Source organism: Hemitrygon akajei, chromosome 26, assembly GCF_048418815.1.
Source record: "Hemitrygon akajei chromosome 26, sHemAka1.3, whole genome shotgun sequence".
Taxonomy (NCBI): domain Eukaryota; kingdom Metazoa; phylum Chordata; class Chondrichthyes; order Myliobatiformes; family Dasyatidae; genus Hemitrygon; species Hemitrygon akajei.
Window position 1 is genome coordinate 34700160 of NC_133149.1, and position 16958 is coordinate 34717117.

Sequence of the window (16958 nt, forward strand, 5' to 3'; positions counted from 1 at the left end):
CCTGATTGCTCTATTTGTTTTGAAATATTGATACAAAAAAGAAGGTATCAAGGTTATGCAATCAAGGTAATTCAACACAACCTTGTATCCATAATGACAGCAGCAATTTGGACATGTATTGATTCAAAAGTCAAGACACCCAGCATGTCAAATCAGCAGAAATGCCAGAGGACTTTCAAAATTCTTGGCCTAAATGCTACTGTTGACAAACTCATGACACAAGAGCAAACGTCTATTGATCATTAGTCAACAAAACTTATCTTAACCCGAGCATCCTTATCAAGCGATGTATAAATACATATATACCCGACAACTTGCTTCACAGAAGCTGAACCTCAGACAGTTTCAGGTAAGAGCTATTCTTTTCTCCTTTATGGGCCAGGCTGACAATTTTTATTTGAACCACGAGGCATGGCTCAACATTTTTATTCCATTTGTTTACTTAAAAATAGAGAAGTGTAAACTACAGGAATTGTTTCTGGCTATTCTTTATAATTGGAAACTTAGGTGCATTTAGGATGTATATTAAAAGGAAGAGGGGAGTGAAAGCAGCAGAGAGAACAGGGAGACATGTTCAGATAGAAAGTCTACACTAACCTCTGGGCTTTAAAAATTGGCTCCCCAAAACTATTTTCGATAGCTCCTAAAAGGTGATATTTGCTAACACCAGTTGAAAAAGTGTTCTTCAGCTCTCTCGTAGATTGCCCCAATGTTTAGCAAATTTCCTGCTGATGCCTGCACTTAAGACATTCAGTAAGAGTTCATTGTCCAGCCCGAGAGCACACAATCCTGTAGCTACTAGAGATTCACCAGAGATTTCTGACTTGTGAATTAGGTTTACTGGTCGATGATTTTGAAAAGCTGGTAGAATGTTCTCTAGAAGGAGTTGGTGTTGAGGGTTTTGGCCACAGAAACTCGGGCTGCCAACACCAGATTTAGTCCTGGAGCAAATAATTTCCCTCTGAAAAGCAGGGCTCCCTTCTAATACAAGGATTTCTCCAGAGCTACAGAAACTGCTCCAGGCAACTCTCTACATAAGAATATGCAGCCACTAGAAGCCTATTGTCTGGCAAATTCTGCAATGCAAACACATGCCTGTATCCACTGCACACATGCTTTTGTGGGCTAGTGCATAAGTAGATCTAATAAGTAGATTAAGTCTGATCTAATGGAGTAGAAAATGACAAAGTCTCCGAGTATACCTCTGAAGTCGGGAAGATGTTTCTTTACATGTCCATGTCACCAATATAGACGAGTGCCATACCTTGACCATTCAAATCAGGTTTGGTTGCAGCAAAATGTTTGAAGGAATATGGCAGAGTCAATCTTCAGTGTGAGCAGTGTGCATACTAGTATACAGCAGGATTACAAGTGATTGGCCCTTTAACAAGCATTCCTTCTGAGCTTTCAGCATTAGTAAAATCTGGTTCTTTTCTAGGTCATTGTTCACAATAACTTGGTCGAAAATTTCACAGGAGACAAATTTTAAACATTGCTCTTCTGCTAACAGAATCAGATTTATTATCACTGAATTAAAGGACTTAAAAATTTTGTTTTGTGACAGCAGTAGTGCAAAGATATAAAATTACAAGATAAATCAATAATGCAAAAAAAGGAGTAATGAGGTAGTGTCATGGGTTTATGGACCATTCAAAAATCTCATGGTGGAGGGGGAGACGCTGTTTGTGAATCATTGAGTGTGGGTCTTCAAGCTCCTGTACCTCCACTTGGTTGGTCGTAATGAGAAGAGGGCATGATCCAGATGGTGAGGGTCCTTAGTGAAAGTACTTGAAATGTATGGTTCCTGTTGTAGGGAACACAATAGTCCTTTTCAGTATGACATTACGATTTATGGCATGATAATTATGCAATTAGATTTAGTGATGTTGATCAAATCTCTGGTGATAACAGGCTTGCACTTTTTCTAAAGTAGTTCCATGGATCTTTTACTGAGGAAAAAGGGCTTCTCATTTTAAATTCTTACAATACAGCTGTGCAGCAATCCCTCAGTATGCCAGTTCGACCATCAGCCTAGACTTCTGTGGGTAATCTCTGACTCAAGGCAAAAGTATAATAAACTATGCCATGGAAAACATTTACCTACATTTTAATATACCATCTTGCTCTCTCTAACTATTTTGACTGTAATAGTTGGATGCATGCTCGGGTCCCACTTCCTTGTTGTAACTTTATAATTATTTTACAGTCAATGAAATTTACTACTTTTGTTTGAATTAAATTAAATTAAATCTAATTACAGCTAAACTCCAGCATTCTAGACCAGGGATTCCCAACCTGGGGTCCATGGACCTTTTGGTTAATGGTAGGGGTACATGGCATAAAAAAGGTTGGGAACCCCTGCTTTAGAGAAACAATTCTAGTATTTTCTGAGGAAATTTCAATTACCGGTAGCTGATCCTAGCTGATTAGCCAGTGTTGACAATGTAACTGACCTCAAGCCAGCTTGTGGAAGCGAGCAATCAGCCAGAATTCCCACTTCTGATTATTTTTCCCACAGCATGGTCATTGAATAAGAATATCCACTGACCACATAAAAGCAAGACGTTACACATATATAGCCCCTTCACAAGCATGGACATAGACAGAAAAAGGTTGTATAAAAGCATCTTATTTCAAATTTCCAGCACCTGTACTTTTTATGTTACTTACACATGGTAGTGGTTTAGACGATGGGGAGATCAAGACAACCCTGCAGTAATTCAAGGTAAACACTGTCACAGGATAAGCAACAGAAACTTCAATCACTATTTACTTACTGCAATCTAGCCAAGGCAATGGCAAACTTCTTCCTTTAGATTTAGCTTTTCATCATAGAATTGTGCTACTGTACTTAAAAAGTGCAAGTGGGAGTAGGTAGAAACACAGAGAAAGAGGGAGAAAGCAACACATACAAATGCTGGAGGAACTCAGCAGGTCGGGCAGAATCTATGGAAATGAATAAACAGTCGACGCTTCGGTCTGAGACCCTTCATCAGCTACCACAGCAGGTATGTCACCTGCCTTCTTGGCAACAGTAATGCATTGTGGCTAAAACCTGAGGAGAATTTTTCTTTTTGCCAATCACACTGGCACTACCAAAATTAGCCAATGTTTTATTAAAGGTCTTGGTGAGGGTGTAGAGAGGAGGGAGAGAGTTGATTGTATACTCAGGGAACTTGCAGTCAAAACAGAATGTATATACTGACAACCCACAATGTGGGGTTGCCTACAATCCTTGGAAACCTATGTGCTGGAGCTGCCTGCTGCTTTCTCATGAGTTTTTCTCAAGCCTGAGTAACTGCCTTTAGAGTCACAGAGAAATACAGCACCAGATACCGGCCCTCTGGCCCAACAAGTCCATGTCACACACAATGCCCACCCAGCTAGTCCCAACTTCCTGTCACAAACAAGAGAAGGGTTGCCGAAGGGTTTCATCTGGAAACATTGACTGTACTTTTTTTCCATAGATGCTGCCTGGCCTGCTGAGTTCCTCCAGCATTTTGCATGTGTTGCCCCAATTTCCTGTGTTCAGCCTATATCCCTTCAGGCCTCTCCCCTCAATGTACCTGTCCAAGTGCTTTTTAAATGATACTAATTGTACCTGTGAAGGAGATTGAAATAAAGGAAATTCTCTCACTGGGAGTTGGGGTGGTATCTTGCATTTGCCTCAGTGTGCAGCAAACTATTGGCTGTTGCAAAAATGTCCAGTCGCTGGTAGACTTCAGCAAAGACATCCTACCAATGAAAAGTCAACTCAAGTTGCTCGTGATGAATCTTGGACAAGGCAATTGCGCTTTGAATGTCCAGCACAGATGAGGCCCTGCCCTAACAGTTCTAGAAGCTACTTATTATCCATGACACTGTGTATTCTGAGGGTAATGGCCACAAATCAGAATGTACGCTAGCAGCTAGAAAGTACCTCCACTTCCTCCCACCCATAAGACATAGGAGCATAATTAGGCCATTTGCCCCATCTAGACAGCTCCACCATTCCATCCTAACTGAACATATCGGGAAGCAAAATTCTTCCAGTTTGGCCATACTTTTCTGTAGAAAGCACCACCCACTGAGAGAATTGTAGCAATGATCAGCAGAAATCAAACAGCAACTAATCAGAAAATCCCTGATCATACCATTCAAGTGTTGGTAGGACGTATTCAGCTATGATGGAATGGTGGAGAAGTCTCGATGGGGAGGAAGTGGAGGTACTTTCTAGCTGCTAACATACATTCAGGTGTACGCGCAGGGTATTAGGTGGAATGTGTGCTACAAATTGGTAATCCTGGCTTCCAGTCAGTATGCTGTCATAATCCACATGGATGGCATATTTCTAGCAGACATTAAGTGCCCACATATCAATATGTAATTCATGTCACAAATATACCCATGTGCATTGGACACCATTTAGGAACCAACTGGATATTTGTATAACCCATGAAAACTGTATTCCAAGCTGGATTTTTGCTGCAAGAGAAATATGGATATCTGCCAGCCTGGAATATGTGATAATAGTTTTGGGAATTCAATTCCCAGTCACTTGGTTTTTATTCAGGAAAAACATATTTTAAATGCTTGACATTGTCAAGGCACATAAATGCTATGAAAGTTTTGGATGTTGTAAAATCAGAATGTGCTTAAAACACCAGCTCAGGCAGCATCTGTGGAAAGAGGACCAGAGTTAACATACTGTATAAGATCAAAAACCTTTCATTGGAACTAGGAATAATAGCAATAAACCACTTTAAGATGCAGAGAAAGAAGAAATAGAAGAGAGAAAAAAAGCTGATGTCTCTGCCAAGGTAGAAGGCAGGAGAGGTTACAATCACAAAAGAGGTAATAGAGTAAGCTAACAAAAGCCTAAAAGATAGCAGAATAATTATTCAAAGTTACCAAACAAATGTGGAATGGGCACTAGAAATACAGAATAAAATCACGGAAATGCTCATTATCTGGATTATTTAAAAAAATCTGTGTTAAATTCAGAAGGCTCTAATGCAGCTAATTAGAAGTGGTGGTGGTGTTCCTTGAGCTTAGTTTGAACCACCCTGGAACAATATAGGTGAGATTGAAATGAGAAGGAGAATTAAAAAGCTGGCAAGTGCCACCCAGTCTGCTTTTGCTCTCACATTATCAGGGGAGACCACTGCTTAGCAATTCAAATACATATTTTATTTTCAATGTTGCACAACTGAAAATTTGATTTTTTTTCTGAAGAAAAAAAGCAGTAAAGACAATTTCAGGGCTGTTTCCTATCTATCATCCTAATATCTAATTCAGTTTTTATGATGTGTTCTGCTTCTAGCTTTAGTTCTAACTATGGCTGCTCTTTTTTGTTACTGTTCTTGGGAGATGTTTGAATCAGGGCAGACTGCAGATAATGAACACTGAGCTGAACAGTACTGAGCTGAAAATATACCTTTTGATTTTGTGTTTTATATTCTGTGTTTTTCACTCATTTTTTGTTGTTGCTTTTTGTGCAATGTTTTTGTGCGCGGGGAAGGGGGTTTGATGTTGTACTTTGAGGGTGAAGAAAATGAGAGAATGGAATAGAATGTAAACACTAACTAGTCAATGAGTCCGAAATTAAATAGCCCACAAGAGGTTACCCACAAACTCAACAGCATGCTGTTAATTAACTGCAAATTCTCTAATTCAATCCAAAGGACAGAAAGGAAAGTCAAAATGAAGATTCAAGTCACAGTTCTGGCTCTTCTAGTTGCAACATTGGCTGGTATGTGTATATCCTGAGAATATGATAACAAATGAAACTATTTTTTCAGTAAGTCACTTTATCTCAAATGAAACTGCCCTAAACATTGGGGAAAGAAACGATGTCACCTTTTACACCCAAATCAGCCTTAAGTACTGTCAGTTCTACATAGCTCAGTTTAGTTGTAAGACTTCCTCAATATTGCCCCATCAAACTTCTTGGAGCAGTTAAAGCTGAAGTTAGCTTGGGCTTCCATCAGATATCCTTAATTTCCATTAACAACATTATCAATAGAAAATACAATAGTTATTGGGGATTAAATTAGTTAAATGTTATTTACCAGTAAGAAATTGCTTGCTCTAGCCCAAACTAATATCTTCATATACTCTGAAGGTTTATTTTGAGTCACAGCTAAATGGTAGTATTTTGGGACCAGATCAATACCCTCACGATCTAAATTGCCACTTCTGTTAAAATCAGCCCCTTTATTACAATGAATACACTGGCTGAGATAAAATTTTGATTGAATAGAGTTAGAATTCTTATAGAGTGTCCTAACTAAATTTGCAAGCATTCATACTCTAATGTACATAAACATTACTTTTGTTGGACACTCAGTTTTAATCTCTGTATTTTCCTAACTCTGTTTTACAGTATATGAAGCTGCCCCAGTGGAAGAAGACAGTCCCCCAAATGATCATCTTCAAAGTGTTGTAAATCTTGCAAGAAGAATTGCAGATTCTGCATCCACTTTTCTAGACAGTGTGTCAAACAGTGCAGTGGTTCAAAATGGGAGGTAATCACCAAACCTTCATGTTATTCAAATATATTTATTAAATAAATACAAAATTTTAATTTAGGTTGATATAAAAGCTGCATCTGAAGCTTAGGATGCTACAAAGATATTTTTTATTTATATGTCACTCTATGGTGCTGTAATTCTGATCTGAGCAAGTAACTAATAGGTCAAATAAAGGGGAACTTCCTCTTCACGGTTCCTTTGAATACATCCTAGAAAATTATAGGAAAAATTACAAATTTACAGTAAAACTCCATCTTATGTTCCCAACAAAATATTCCCAAGACCATATATGACATATACATCCCTACAGTCCCATGTATATTGCATTAATAATTGACTTTTATTTTTCAGAGAATGGCTTTCTTCTTTAATGGAGAATGTACCTGAATATTTAAAACAAAAGAAACAAGACCTTACTCAAACATTCCAGGATCTCACTGGAAGAAATGGTCAACAATAAAAGTGTGATTTTCTCTGAGATGAATGATTTACTCAAAATAAAAATAGTATGAAAATGTTACAGCTTCTGTATTTGTATGGGCAACATAATGGTATAGTAGTTAGAGATGGTGCTGTACGGGCCCAACGATTTGGATTTCATCCAATTCTTCAGTCCTCTCTGTGTGGAGTTTACATGTTTTCTGGGAGCAATTCAGAAGATGCAGGACTGATTTATTCCTAAGACGAAGCATTCTAAAGGGAGTATGAGACAAAAACAGCATAAAAGCAAGAGAGGGCATATAATAAAAAAATTAGTGGATTAGGATGTTTTTAAAAAACAATAGAAGGCAACTAAAATAAACAATGAGAGAAGAGATGAAATATTGAAGTATGATAGCAATAACATAAAAGAGGATATCAAAAGAATTTTTAGATATATAAAGAGTAAAATAGAGATGAGAGTTGATATTGGACCACTAGAAAATGATGCTGGAGAGGTAGCAAATGGGGAGGGGGCAGGACAAAGAAATGGCAGACAAACTTAACTATTTTGCACCAGTCTTCACTGCAGAAGATATTAGCAGTATGCCAGAAACTCAGAACAGCCAGGGTGCAGAAGGGAGTGCAGTTGCTATTACTAGGGAGAAGTTGCTTGGGAAACTGAAAGGACTAAAGGTAGATAAGTCATCTGGACCAAATGGACTATACTCTGGGTTCTGAAAGACACAGCTGAAGAGATTGTAGAGGCACCAGTAATGATCTTTCAAGAATCACTAGATTCCAGAATAGTTCCGGAGGACTGGAAAATTGCAAATGTCACTCCACTCTTTAGGAAACGAGGGAGGCAAAAGACAGGAAATTATAGGCCAGTTCACCTGACCTCAATGGTTGGGAGGATGTTGGAGTTCATTATTAAGGATGAGATTTTGGAATACTTGGAGGCATATCATAAAATAGTCCTAAGTCCTTAAGAAAAAAAATCTTGCCCTGACAAATCTGTCGGAATTTTTTGAAGAAATAACGGGGAGGATAGACAAAGTCAGTGGATGTTGTTTACTTAGATTTTCAGAAGGCCTTTGACAAGGTACTGCACATGGTGCTGCTAAACACGACAAGATTACAAAAAAGATACTGGTATGGATTGAAGATTGGCTTACTGGCGGGAGGCAAAGAATGGGAATAAAAGGAGCTTTCTCTGGTTGGTTGCCAGTGATTAGTGGTAATCTGCAGGAGTCGGTGTTAGAACCACTTCTTTTTACATCATGCACTCAGTGGCCACTTCATTAGGTACCTCCTGAGTGTATATTCATGGTCTTCTGCTGTTGTAGCCCATCCACTTCAAGGTTTGACGTGTTGTGCATTCAGCGATGCTCTTCTGCACCACACTGTTGTCACACGTGGTTATTTGAGCTATTGTCACCTTCCTATCAGCTTGAACCAGTCTAGTCATTCTCCTCTGACTTCTCTCATTAACAAGGCATTTTCACCCATAGAACACTCACTGGATGTTTTTTTTTATTTTCACTCCATTCTCTTTAAACTCTTAGAGACTGTTGTGCATGAAAATCCCAGAGATCAGCAGTTTCTGAGATACTTAAAACACCCTCTCTGACACCACAGTCAAAATCACTTATACCACATTTCTTCTGTTTGGTCTGAATGACAGCTGAACTGCTAGACCATGTCTGCAGGCTTTTATGCATTGAGTTGTTGCCACGTGATTTATTGATTAGATATTTGCATTAACAAGCAGGTGTACCTCATAAAGTGAACATTAAGTGTATAACAATGATTTCAATGAAAGTTGGTGGCTTTGTGGCCAAGTTTGCGGACGATACAAAGATAAGGGGAGAGGCAGTAGTGTTGAGGAAGCAGGGAGTCAGCAAAAGAACTTGAACAGATTTGGGAGAATAGGTAAACAATTGACAGATGGAATATAGTGTAGGGAAGTGTATGGTCATGCACTTTGGTAGAGGGATAAAGGGGTACACTATTTTCTAAACTGGGAGCAAGTTCTGAAATCAGAGGTGAAAAGGGTCTTGGGAGTCCTCATGCAAGTTTCACTGAAGGGTAACTTGCAGGTTGAGTTGCTGGTAAGGAAGGAAAAATACAATGTTAACATTCATTTCAAGAGAACTAAAATATAAAGGCAAGATGTAATGCTGAGGCTTTATAAGGCCTACACTCAGAGTATTGAGAGCGGTTTTGGGCCCCTTATCTGACAAAGGATGTGCTAGCATTGGAGAGAATCCAGAGCATGTTCACAAGAATGATCCTGGGATTGAAAAGGTTAAAGTATGAGGAGCATTTGATGGCTCAGGGCCTGGGGGATTGGGGGAATGGGGGAGAATCTCACGGAAACTTAACAAATATTGAAAGGCCTAGATAGAGTGGATATTAAGAGGATGTTTCCTATGGTGGGGGGGTCTAGGACCAGAAGGCACAGCCTCAGAGTAAAAGGGCATTCTTTTGTAAAGATATGACCGAATTTCTTTGGTCAAAGCTGGTAAGTCTGTGGAATTCATTGACACAGACAGCTGTGGATGCCAAGTCATTAGGTATATTTAAAGTGGAGGTTCATAAGTTCTTAATTAGCAAGAGCGTCAAAGTTTATGGGGAGAAGGCAGGGGAGTGGGGTTAAGAGGGATAATAACCATCAGGACATGTACCACCAGGTTCAAGAACAGTTATTACCCATCAGCCATTAGGCTCTTGAACCAGAGGGGATAACATTGTTCAACTTTACTCACCCCATCACTGAACTGTTCCCATAATCTAAGGACTCACTTTCCAGGACTCTTCATCTCATACTCTCGATATTCATTGATTACTTATTTATTTATTTTTCCTCCCTCTTTTTGTATTTGCACAGTTTTTTCTACTGTGGTTGTTGTCTGCCCAGTTGAGTGTGGTCTTTTATTGTGCTTTTTTTTGTATTTACTGAGACTGCCTGAAAAAAAATTAATCTCAGGATTTTATATAGTGACATATATGTACTTTGCCAATAAATTTACTTTGAACTTTGAACTCTGAAACCAGAGTTGATCAAATAGCAGAGTAGACCTGATGGACCAAATGGCCTAATTCTGCTCCAATATCTTATGATCTTATTTTCCTTGTCACCACATGGGTTTCTCCTGGATCTCCAGTTTCCTTCTACATTCCAAAGCCATGCTGGTAGTTTAATTAGCAGCTGTATATACTGTCCCTAATTTCAGTGGGTGGAGGGACATTGGAGGAGACGGGAGTTGGTGGAAGAATAAGTAGAAGGAAATCAGTGGTGGGGAAGATGCTGGAGTCAATTATAAAAGATGAAATAGCAGCACATTTGGATAGCAGTAACAGGATTGATCCGAGTCAGCATGGATTTACAAAGGGGAAATCATGCTTGACTAATCTTCTGGAATTTTTTGAGGATGTAACTATGAAAATGGACAAGGGAGAGCCAGTGGATGTGTTGTACCTGGACTTTCAGAAAGCCTTTGATAAGGTCCCACATAGGAGATTAGTGGGCAAAATTAGAGCACACGATATCGGAGGTAGGGTACCGATATGGATAGAAAAATGGTTGGCAGACAGGAAACAAGAGTAGGGATTAATGGGTCCTTTTCAGAATGGCAGGCAGTGACTAGTGGGGTACCACAAGGCTCTGTGCTGGGACCGCAGCTATTTATAATATACATTAATGATTTAGATCATATATGTCAAACTCAAATCCGGCCCGCGGTAGAATTATCTTTGGCCCGCGAGATAATATCTAATTACTATTAAAGCTGGCCCCAGTAATCGAAGCGCGTATGGCGTATGATATGGCTAATGCTGAGTTTATTCAGGTACCAGGTTTTTAGGGTTTTTAGTGTTTATTCGGCAGTCTTCTTCATAAGAAACGGAATTTGTAAAGTGAAACACTTTGTAGTTATAGCAGAGACTGAGACACATGAGAGCAAGCTGAAAAAACGGAGGTAACGAAAGCTGCGTTCGCATGCGTCCGACTGATCCGGCCCGCATGAAGCTGCATTTTGCTCAATCCGGCCCGTGACCTAAAATGAGTTTGACACCCCTGATTTAGATGAAGGGATTAAAAGTAACATTAGCAAGTTTGCAGATGACACAAAGCTGGGTGGCAGTGTGAAATGTGAGGAGGATGTTAGGAGAATGCAGGGTGACTTGGACAAGTTGGGTGAGTGGGCAGATGCAGTTTATTGTGGATAAATGTGAGGTTATCCACTTTGGTGGCAAGAACAGGAAGGCAGATTACTATCTGAATGGTGTCAAGTTAGGAAAAGGGGAAGTACAATGAGATCTCGGTGTCCTTGGTCATCAGTCACTGAAAGTGAGCATGCAGGTACAGCAGGCAGTGAAGAAAGTTAATGGCATGTTGGCCTTCATAACAAGGGGAGTTGGGTATAGGAGCAAAGAGGTCCTTCTGCAGTTATACAGGGCTCTGGTGAGACCACACCTGGAGTATTGTGTTCAGTTTTGTGTGCAGTTTTGGTCTCCAAATTTGAGGAAGGACATTCTTGCTATTGAGGGAGTGCAGCGTAGTTTCATGAGGTTAATTCCCGGGATGGCGGGACTGTCATATGTTGAAAGATTGGAGCGACTGGGATTGCATACACTGGAATTTAGAAGGATGAGAGGGGATCTGATTGAAACATATAAGATTATTAAGGGATTGGACACGCTAGAGGCAGGAAACATGTTCCCGATGTTGGGGGAGTCCAGAACCAGAGGCCACAGTTTAAGAATAAGGGGTAAGCCATTTAGAATAGAGTTCAGGAAAAACTTTTTCACCCAGAGAGTTGTGGATCTATGGAATGCTCTGCCTCAGAAGGCAGTTGAGGCCAATTCTCTGGATGCTTTCAAGAAAGAGTTAGATAGAGCTCTTAAAGATAGCGGAGTCAAGGGATATGGGGAGAAGGCAGGAACGGGGTACTGATTGTGGATGATCAGCCATGATCACCTTGAATGGTGGTGCTGGCTCAAAGGGCCAAATGGCCTACTCCTGCACCTATTGTCTATTGAAATAGTCTGGGTTGTAACTGAGAGGAATGATCTGAGATCTGGCATAGACTTGAGGAGATGAATAACTCCTCACACGTCATAAAGAAATATGAAAAAACATGAATTTCAAAACTTTAAATTACAGAAGCAGTTAAACTATGCTATATTGGTCTTAATGATTAATTGTTGTGATAGTTATTGCTGTCTACCTTTTGAGGACAAGTTGTGCAATGCTTGGACAGGACATGTCAATATGTTATTTTCAGCCCTTAAATTTTGGTTTTGGCTAATAATTAAAATAAAAATGTAAAATCTATGTTCATTTGATGTTTAGTAACATTTTGGGACAAGTCTCCAAACTGAGCACCAATTACAAAGATGGAATTTAGTCCACAGTCCAAGCAGATGAACAGGGTTCAGCACTTCTTCCAAGTGGAAATTCTTTGGGCCCTTTTGAAACAAGATCTTTCCTGCTGCCATATATTGTCAACTCACAAAGAATAGGATGGTCCAAGTTCTCCTGGGTAAGGAGGAAGACAGCCAAGGAGTAAATGCAATGATGTGTACTGGAGTACCGCTAACACTGGGAACCTTTCAGACAGTAAACTTGCTTTTTGAATATGGATGTCATTCAAATGTAGTGATTCTTCCCTTATCCAACATTAGAACAAATAACGTACATCTTACAGAATAGTTGTGAAATATAACCAAGATTAGAGATTACTGATTATTTTATATTTATTTTGAGATACAGCATGGAACAGGCCCTTTCACCCAACAACTGCACTGCCCAGCCACCCACCTATTTAACACTAGCCTAATTGCAGGACAAGTTACAATGACCAATTAACCTACTAACCAATACATCTTGGGACTGTGGGAGGAAACTCGCGTGATTCACGTACAAATTCCTTACAGATGGCACTGGAATTGAACTCCAAACTCCGGAACACACTGAGTTGTACTAGTTTCATGCTAACTGTTATGCTACCATAACAAAAAAGTTAACTGTGGCGGCCACGAGGCCTCAGATAAATGGTATTCTTTTAGCAACTGAAAAATTATAAAGGAGTTTCACTTAATAACATTTATAAACCCATTTGACTTGTATTTTTTAAAACTTTTAAAATAACAAGAAACAAATATACTTATGGAAAATAATAAAGTGTTTAGGAATAACACTATTTTGTATATTTCCCTTTTCACGTTTCATTCGATCATTTTGTTATGGGAGGTGCAAAGGGACTTGGGAGTCCCAGTTGAGGATTTCTTTCAGGTTAACTTGCAGGTTGAGTCAGACCTAATGAAGGTCTTGACCCAAAATGTCAACAGTTTACTCCCCTCCATAGGTGCAGCCTGACATGCTGAGTTTCTCCAGCATTTTGTGGGTGTTTTTCCATGTAGTAAAGAAGGCAAATGAAATATTAGCATTCATTTCAAGAGGGCTAGAACTTAAAATCAAGGGTATACTGCTGAGGTTTTATAAGGCATGGTCAGACTACATTTGCAATATTGTGAGCAACTTTGAGCCCTGTATCAAAGGGAAGCTATGCTGGCACGTGAGAGAGTCCAGAGCAGACTCACAAGAATGATCCCCAAATTGAAAGGCTTGATCTATGGGGAATGTTTGGTGTCTCTGGACCTGTACTTGGAGTTCAGAAGAATGAGAGGATATATCAATTGAAACCTATCAGATACTGAAAGACCTGGAGAAAGTGGGCATTGAAACTCATGTTTCCATTAAGAGGAGAGTCTAGGATCCAATGTATAGCCTCAGAATAACAGGACAGGATGAGGAGAAATTTCTTCAACCAGTGAGTGGTGAATCTGTGGAATTCATTACTTCAGAGGGCTGTGGAAGTCAGACATTAGGTGCATTTAAGGCGGAGACTGATAAGTTTTTGACTGGGAAGGAGTTTAAGGCTTATGAGGAAAATGGGAAATAGGGATTAAAAAAAAACAGCCGTGATTTTACGCAGGAGCAGACTTGATAAGCTGGATGGACTAACTCTGCTCCTACAAAATTAAATTTCCTTCAACCATATTATCAGACTTTTTAAACCAAGTAATACTATTTCACTGCATTAATTTTCTTTTCTTCATTTCTTCAAATGCCTTCTCTAATGATAACCACAATTAATCTACTCTCTCAGGATAACTGAAGTCTTGTATTACTAATACCTTTCTAGCAAATTTCTTATGTAATATTGTTTATATGAAACAAAAGTAAAACATGAGGAACATAAGTTTTAATGTACTGAAAATCAGGCCTGGAAATTGGTCCTCTATTTACTGTGTACTGTAATCACTAATGAATTACAGTTAGGCTGTATTTTGTGCTTAAATTTCTGAAGCAAGAATTGAATCCATGACAACACACACAAAATGCTGGTGGAACACAGCAGGCCAGGCAGCATCTATAGGGAGAAGCACTGTCGACGTTTCGGGCCGAGACCCTTCGTCAGGACTAACCAAAAGGAAAGATACTAAGAGATTTGAAAGTAGTGGGGGGAGGGGAAATGCAAAATGATAGGAGAAGACCGGAGGGGGTGGGATGAAGCTAAGAGCTGGAAAGGTGATTGGCGAAAGTGATACAGAGCTGGAGAAGGGAAAGGATCATGGGACGGGAGGCCTCGGGAGAAAGAAAGGGAGGGGGAGCACCAGAGGGAGATGGAGAACAGGCAGAGAGAGAAAAGAAAACAAACAACTAAATATGTCAGGGTTGGGGTAAGAAGGGGAGGAGGGCCATTAACGTAAGTTAGAGAAGTCAATGTTCATGCCATCAGGTTGGAGGCCACCCAGCCGGTATACAAGGTGTTGTTCCTCCAACCTGAGTGTGGCTTCATCTTGACAGTAGAGGAGGCCATGGATAGACATATCAGAATGGGAATGGGACGTGGAATTAAAATGTGTGGCCACTGGGAGATCCTGCTTTCTCTGGCAGACTGAATGATACTTCTAGCTCACTCAGTGTCAGCACTGAACCAAAAGCATTACCTAAAGTGACAGATAGGGTAGTTTGGGTCAAGATGACTATATTTTCTTAACTCCCAAATCCACCTGCAGCAATTATGTTTTAAACTTAGTGATAGGCACCTTGTTATTGGCCATTACTCCCCCCAAAAATTCAGAAACTTCATCACAATTTCCTCCTACACACCATTAAAAAAGTTTGTGTTATGTCTTCCTTCATAGTTGCTCATTTCCGGGAATCTGCCATTGAATAAATAACCTTTCTGAACCAATTAAACTTCAGACTTGCATTAAATTGGAGCATCAGTTATTGCTTATTCTATTTAAAAACATTTGAAACATGATTAATTTATTTAACAATATCAATTAAACTGTGCATCAAATTTCTCAAAATAGCAGACACAGTTACTGAACATGACGATGAGGACAGCCATTTTGAAAATCTATAACTGTGGTGGAATGGAAATTGTCTTCCTGTGGAGAAGGAATGGTGCTAGAAAAATTTATATCCTTGTGAATACCTCATTGTGAAAGCCTTCAGTGCAAGACAATTTCCCAAGAAACTTCTTAAGTGAGAAAATCCTTTGTTAAATTACTCTTCCATAAGTGAAGATGAATGTCCATTTAAGGAATGATTATTATTTTATTGGCAATCTTTTATGTCGGGACTTCAAATCGAACCAAAGTGTTCAAAGAGCAGGACGGTGTTCCTGTGCCCTGGCCAACTTAATAGCTACTGTTCATGTGTAAGACTGTCATTTCAAAATAAGAAATAGAATTTACAAAGATCCTTAAGATGTTTAGGTTACACGATACAACGGTAAACATGTTTCTCTTCTTTTGGTACAGCAAATTGGAATATAAACAACCACAATTAGAATGAATACGATATCATCAGCCCAAGGCACCAATTTCATTACTCTACAATAAAGTCTGCTTCTTCCATTTGTCTTTCATACTGGAAAAGATCAGCCATGTCCTCATCCATATGTTCACCCATTTCTGTCAGAATCACATCCAGTGCCTGTTCAAGGCAAACAGATGGGAGTCACCATTAATTCAAAGGACTGGCAACCTCACTGCAGGGTGACAAGCTCCATTACATCATAGATTCCTCATTCTCCTCAGTCCCCAAGAATTCTTAAGAACTTTTCCAGTAAAAAGAGTGAGGAATGTCAGATGGGAGGAATTGTAATTGCTTCACTACTCCATTACAACTATGTATTATCAGCAGGTAACACGACATGATTCTAATGTGATTCCTGTCTCCTTGTTTTTATTGGTTCTGCACAACATGCATTAATTTGTATACATAAGGAAAATCCCTTAGCCAGCCCAAAATGACAATGTATAATTATTAGGAACCAAGAAAGAATCAGTAGTTTATGGTGTATTGGAAAGGAGTTGAAGCACACCGATGGAGAAAAGAAGAGGAATTTTATTCTGTTCCTCCTAACTTGGGTTATATCTGTTCTAGGAGTATTTGAAGACAGCTTGTTGCCGATAGGGGATGCTTGAATTAGAAATTGTTTCTTGAAATCCCCTGCCCTGATAATTATAAAGGAACTAACAAAAGTATTTAAATAAGCAATGGCTTTGTAGGAGGGGTGAGGGTATAAAATACCAAAAGGATATATTGAGAACTAGTTGTGGAAAATATACACTCACCACATCTGTAAAAGCCTTCAAATGGTAATCCCTCAGTGCCACATTGTCAATGGTTGCACAATTGTATTGGCTGATGTTGAGGTACTGGCCCAAAAGGATGTCAAGCATTGAACCTTAAAAAAAATGAGGCAACTCTTCTCAGTTATCAACCAGCACACAAAGACTCTATGACAAAACAAATGAAACATCCATTACAAATTGATGGATAATCCACCTGATCATCTGCTTCAGTGGTAACACCGGAAATTCTGAATTCTTGCTCTACTACAGTCATAAATCAAATGTTATTTACAAACAGATAATGTCCCATTTCTTACATAATGTCCCATCTTTCCACACATTATTGTACAAGGGCTGGAC

At 39.4% G+C, this 16958-nt stretch overlaps 1 protein-coding gene and 1 long non-coding RNA gene across 5 annotated transcripts in view; one reads left to right on the forward strand and one right to left on the reverse strand.

The window, feature by feature from the left end:
* LOC140716857 (uncharacterized) overlaps window positions 1-16958 on the reverse strand; it is a 70827-nt gene that overhangs the window by 21746 nt on the left and 32123 nt on the right. For all 3 annotated transcript variants that reach the window (XM_073029840.1, XM_073029839.1, XM_073029838.1), the window contains one exon: window positions 16599-16711. In XM_073029840.1, coding sequence (XP_072885941.1) covers window positions 16599-16711 — 113 coding nt within the window. The remainder of the gene's footprint in view (window positions 1-16598; window positions 16712-16958) is intronic.
* Window positions 262-7032, forward strand: LOC140716860 (uncharacterized). Of its 2 annotated transcripts, none has more exons than XR_012096377.1 (4): window positions 262-349; window positions 5664-5731; window positions 6365-6506; window positions 6864-7032. It is a non-coding gene; the product is annotated as an uncharacterized lncRNA (long non-coding RNA). The 2 variants fall into 2 exon arrangements; XR_012096378.1 differs by lacking the exon at window positions 262-349 and adding an exon at window positions 2986-3008.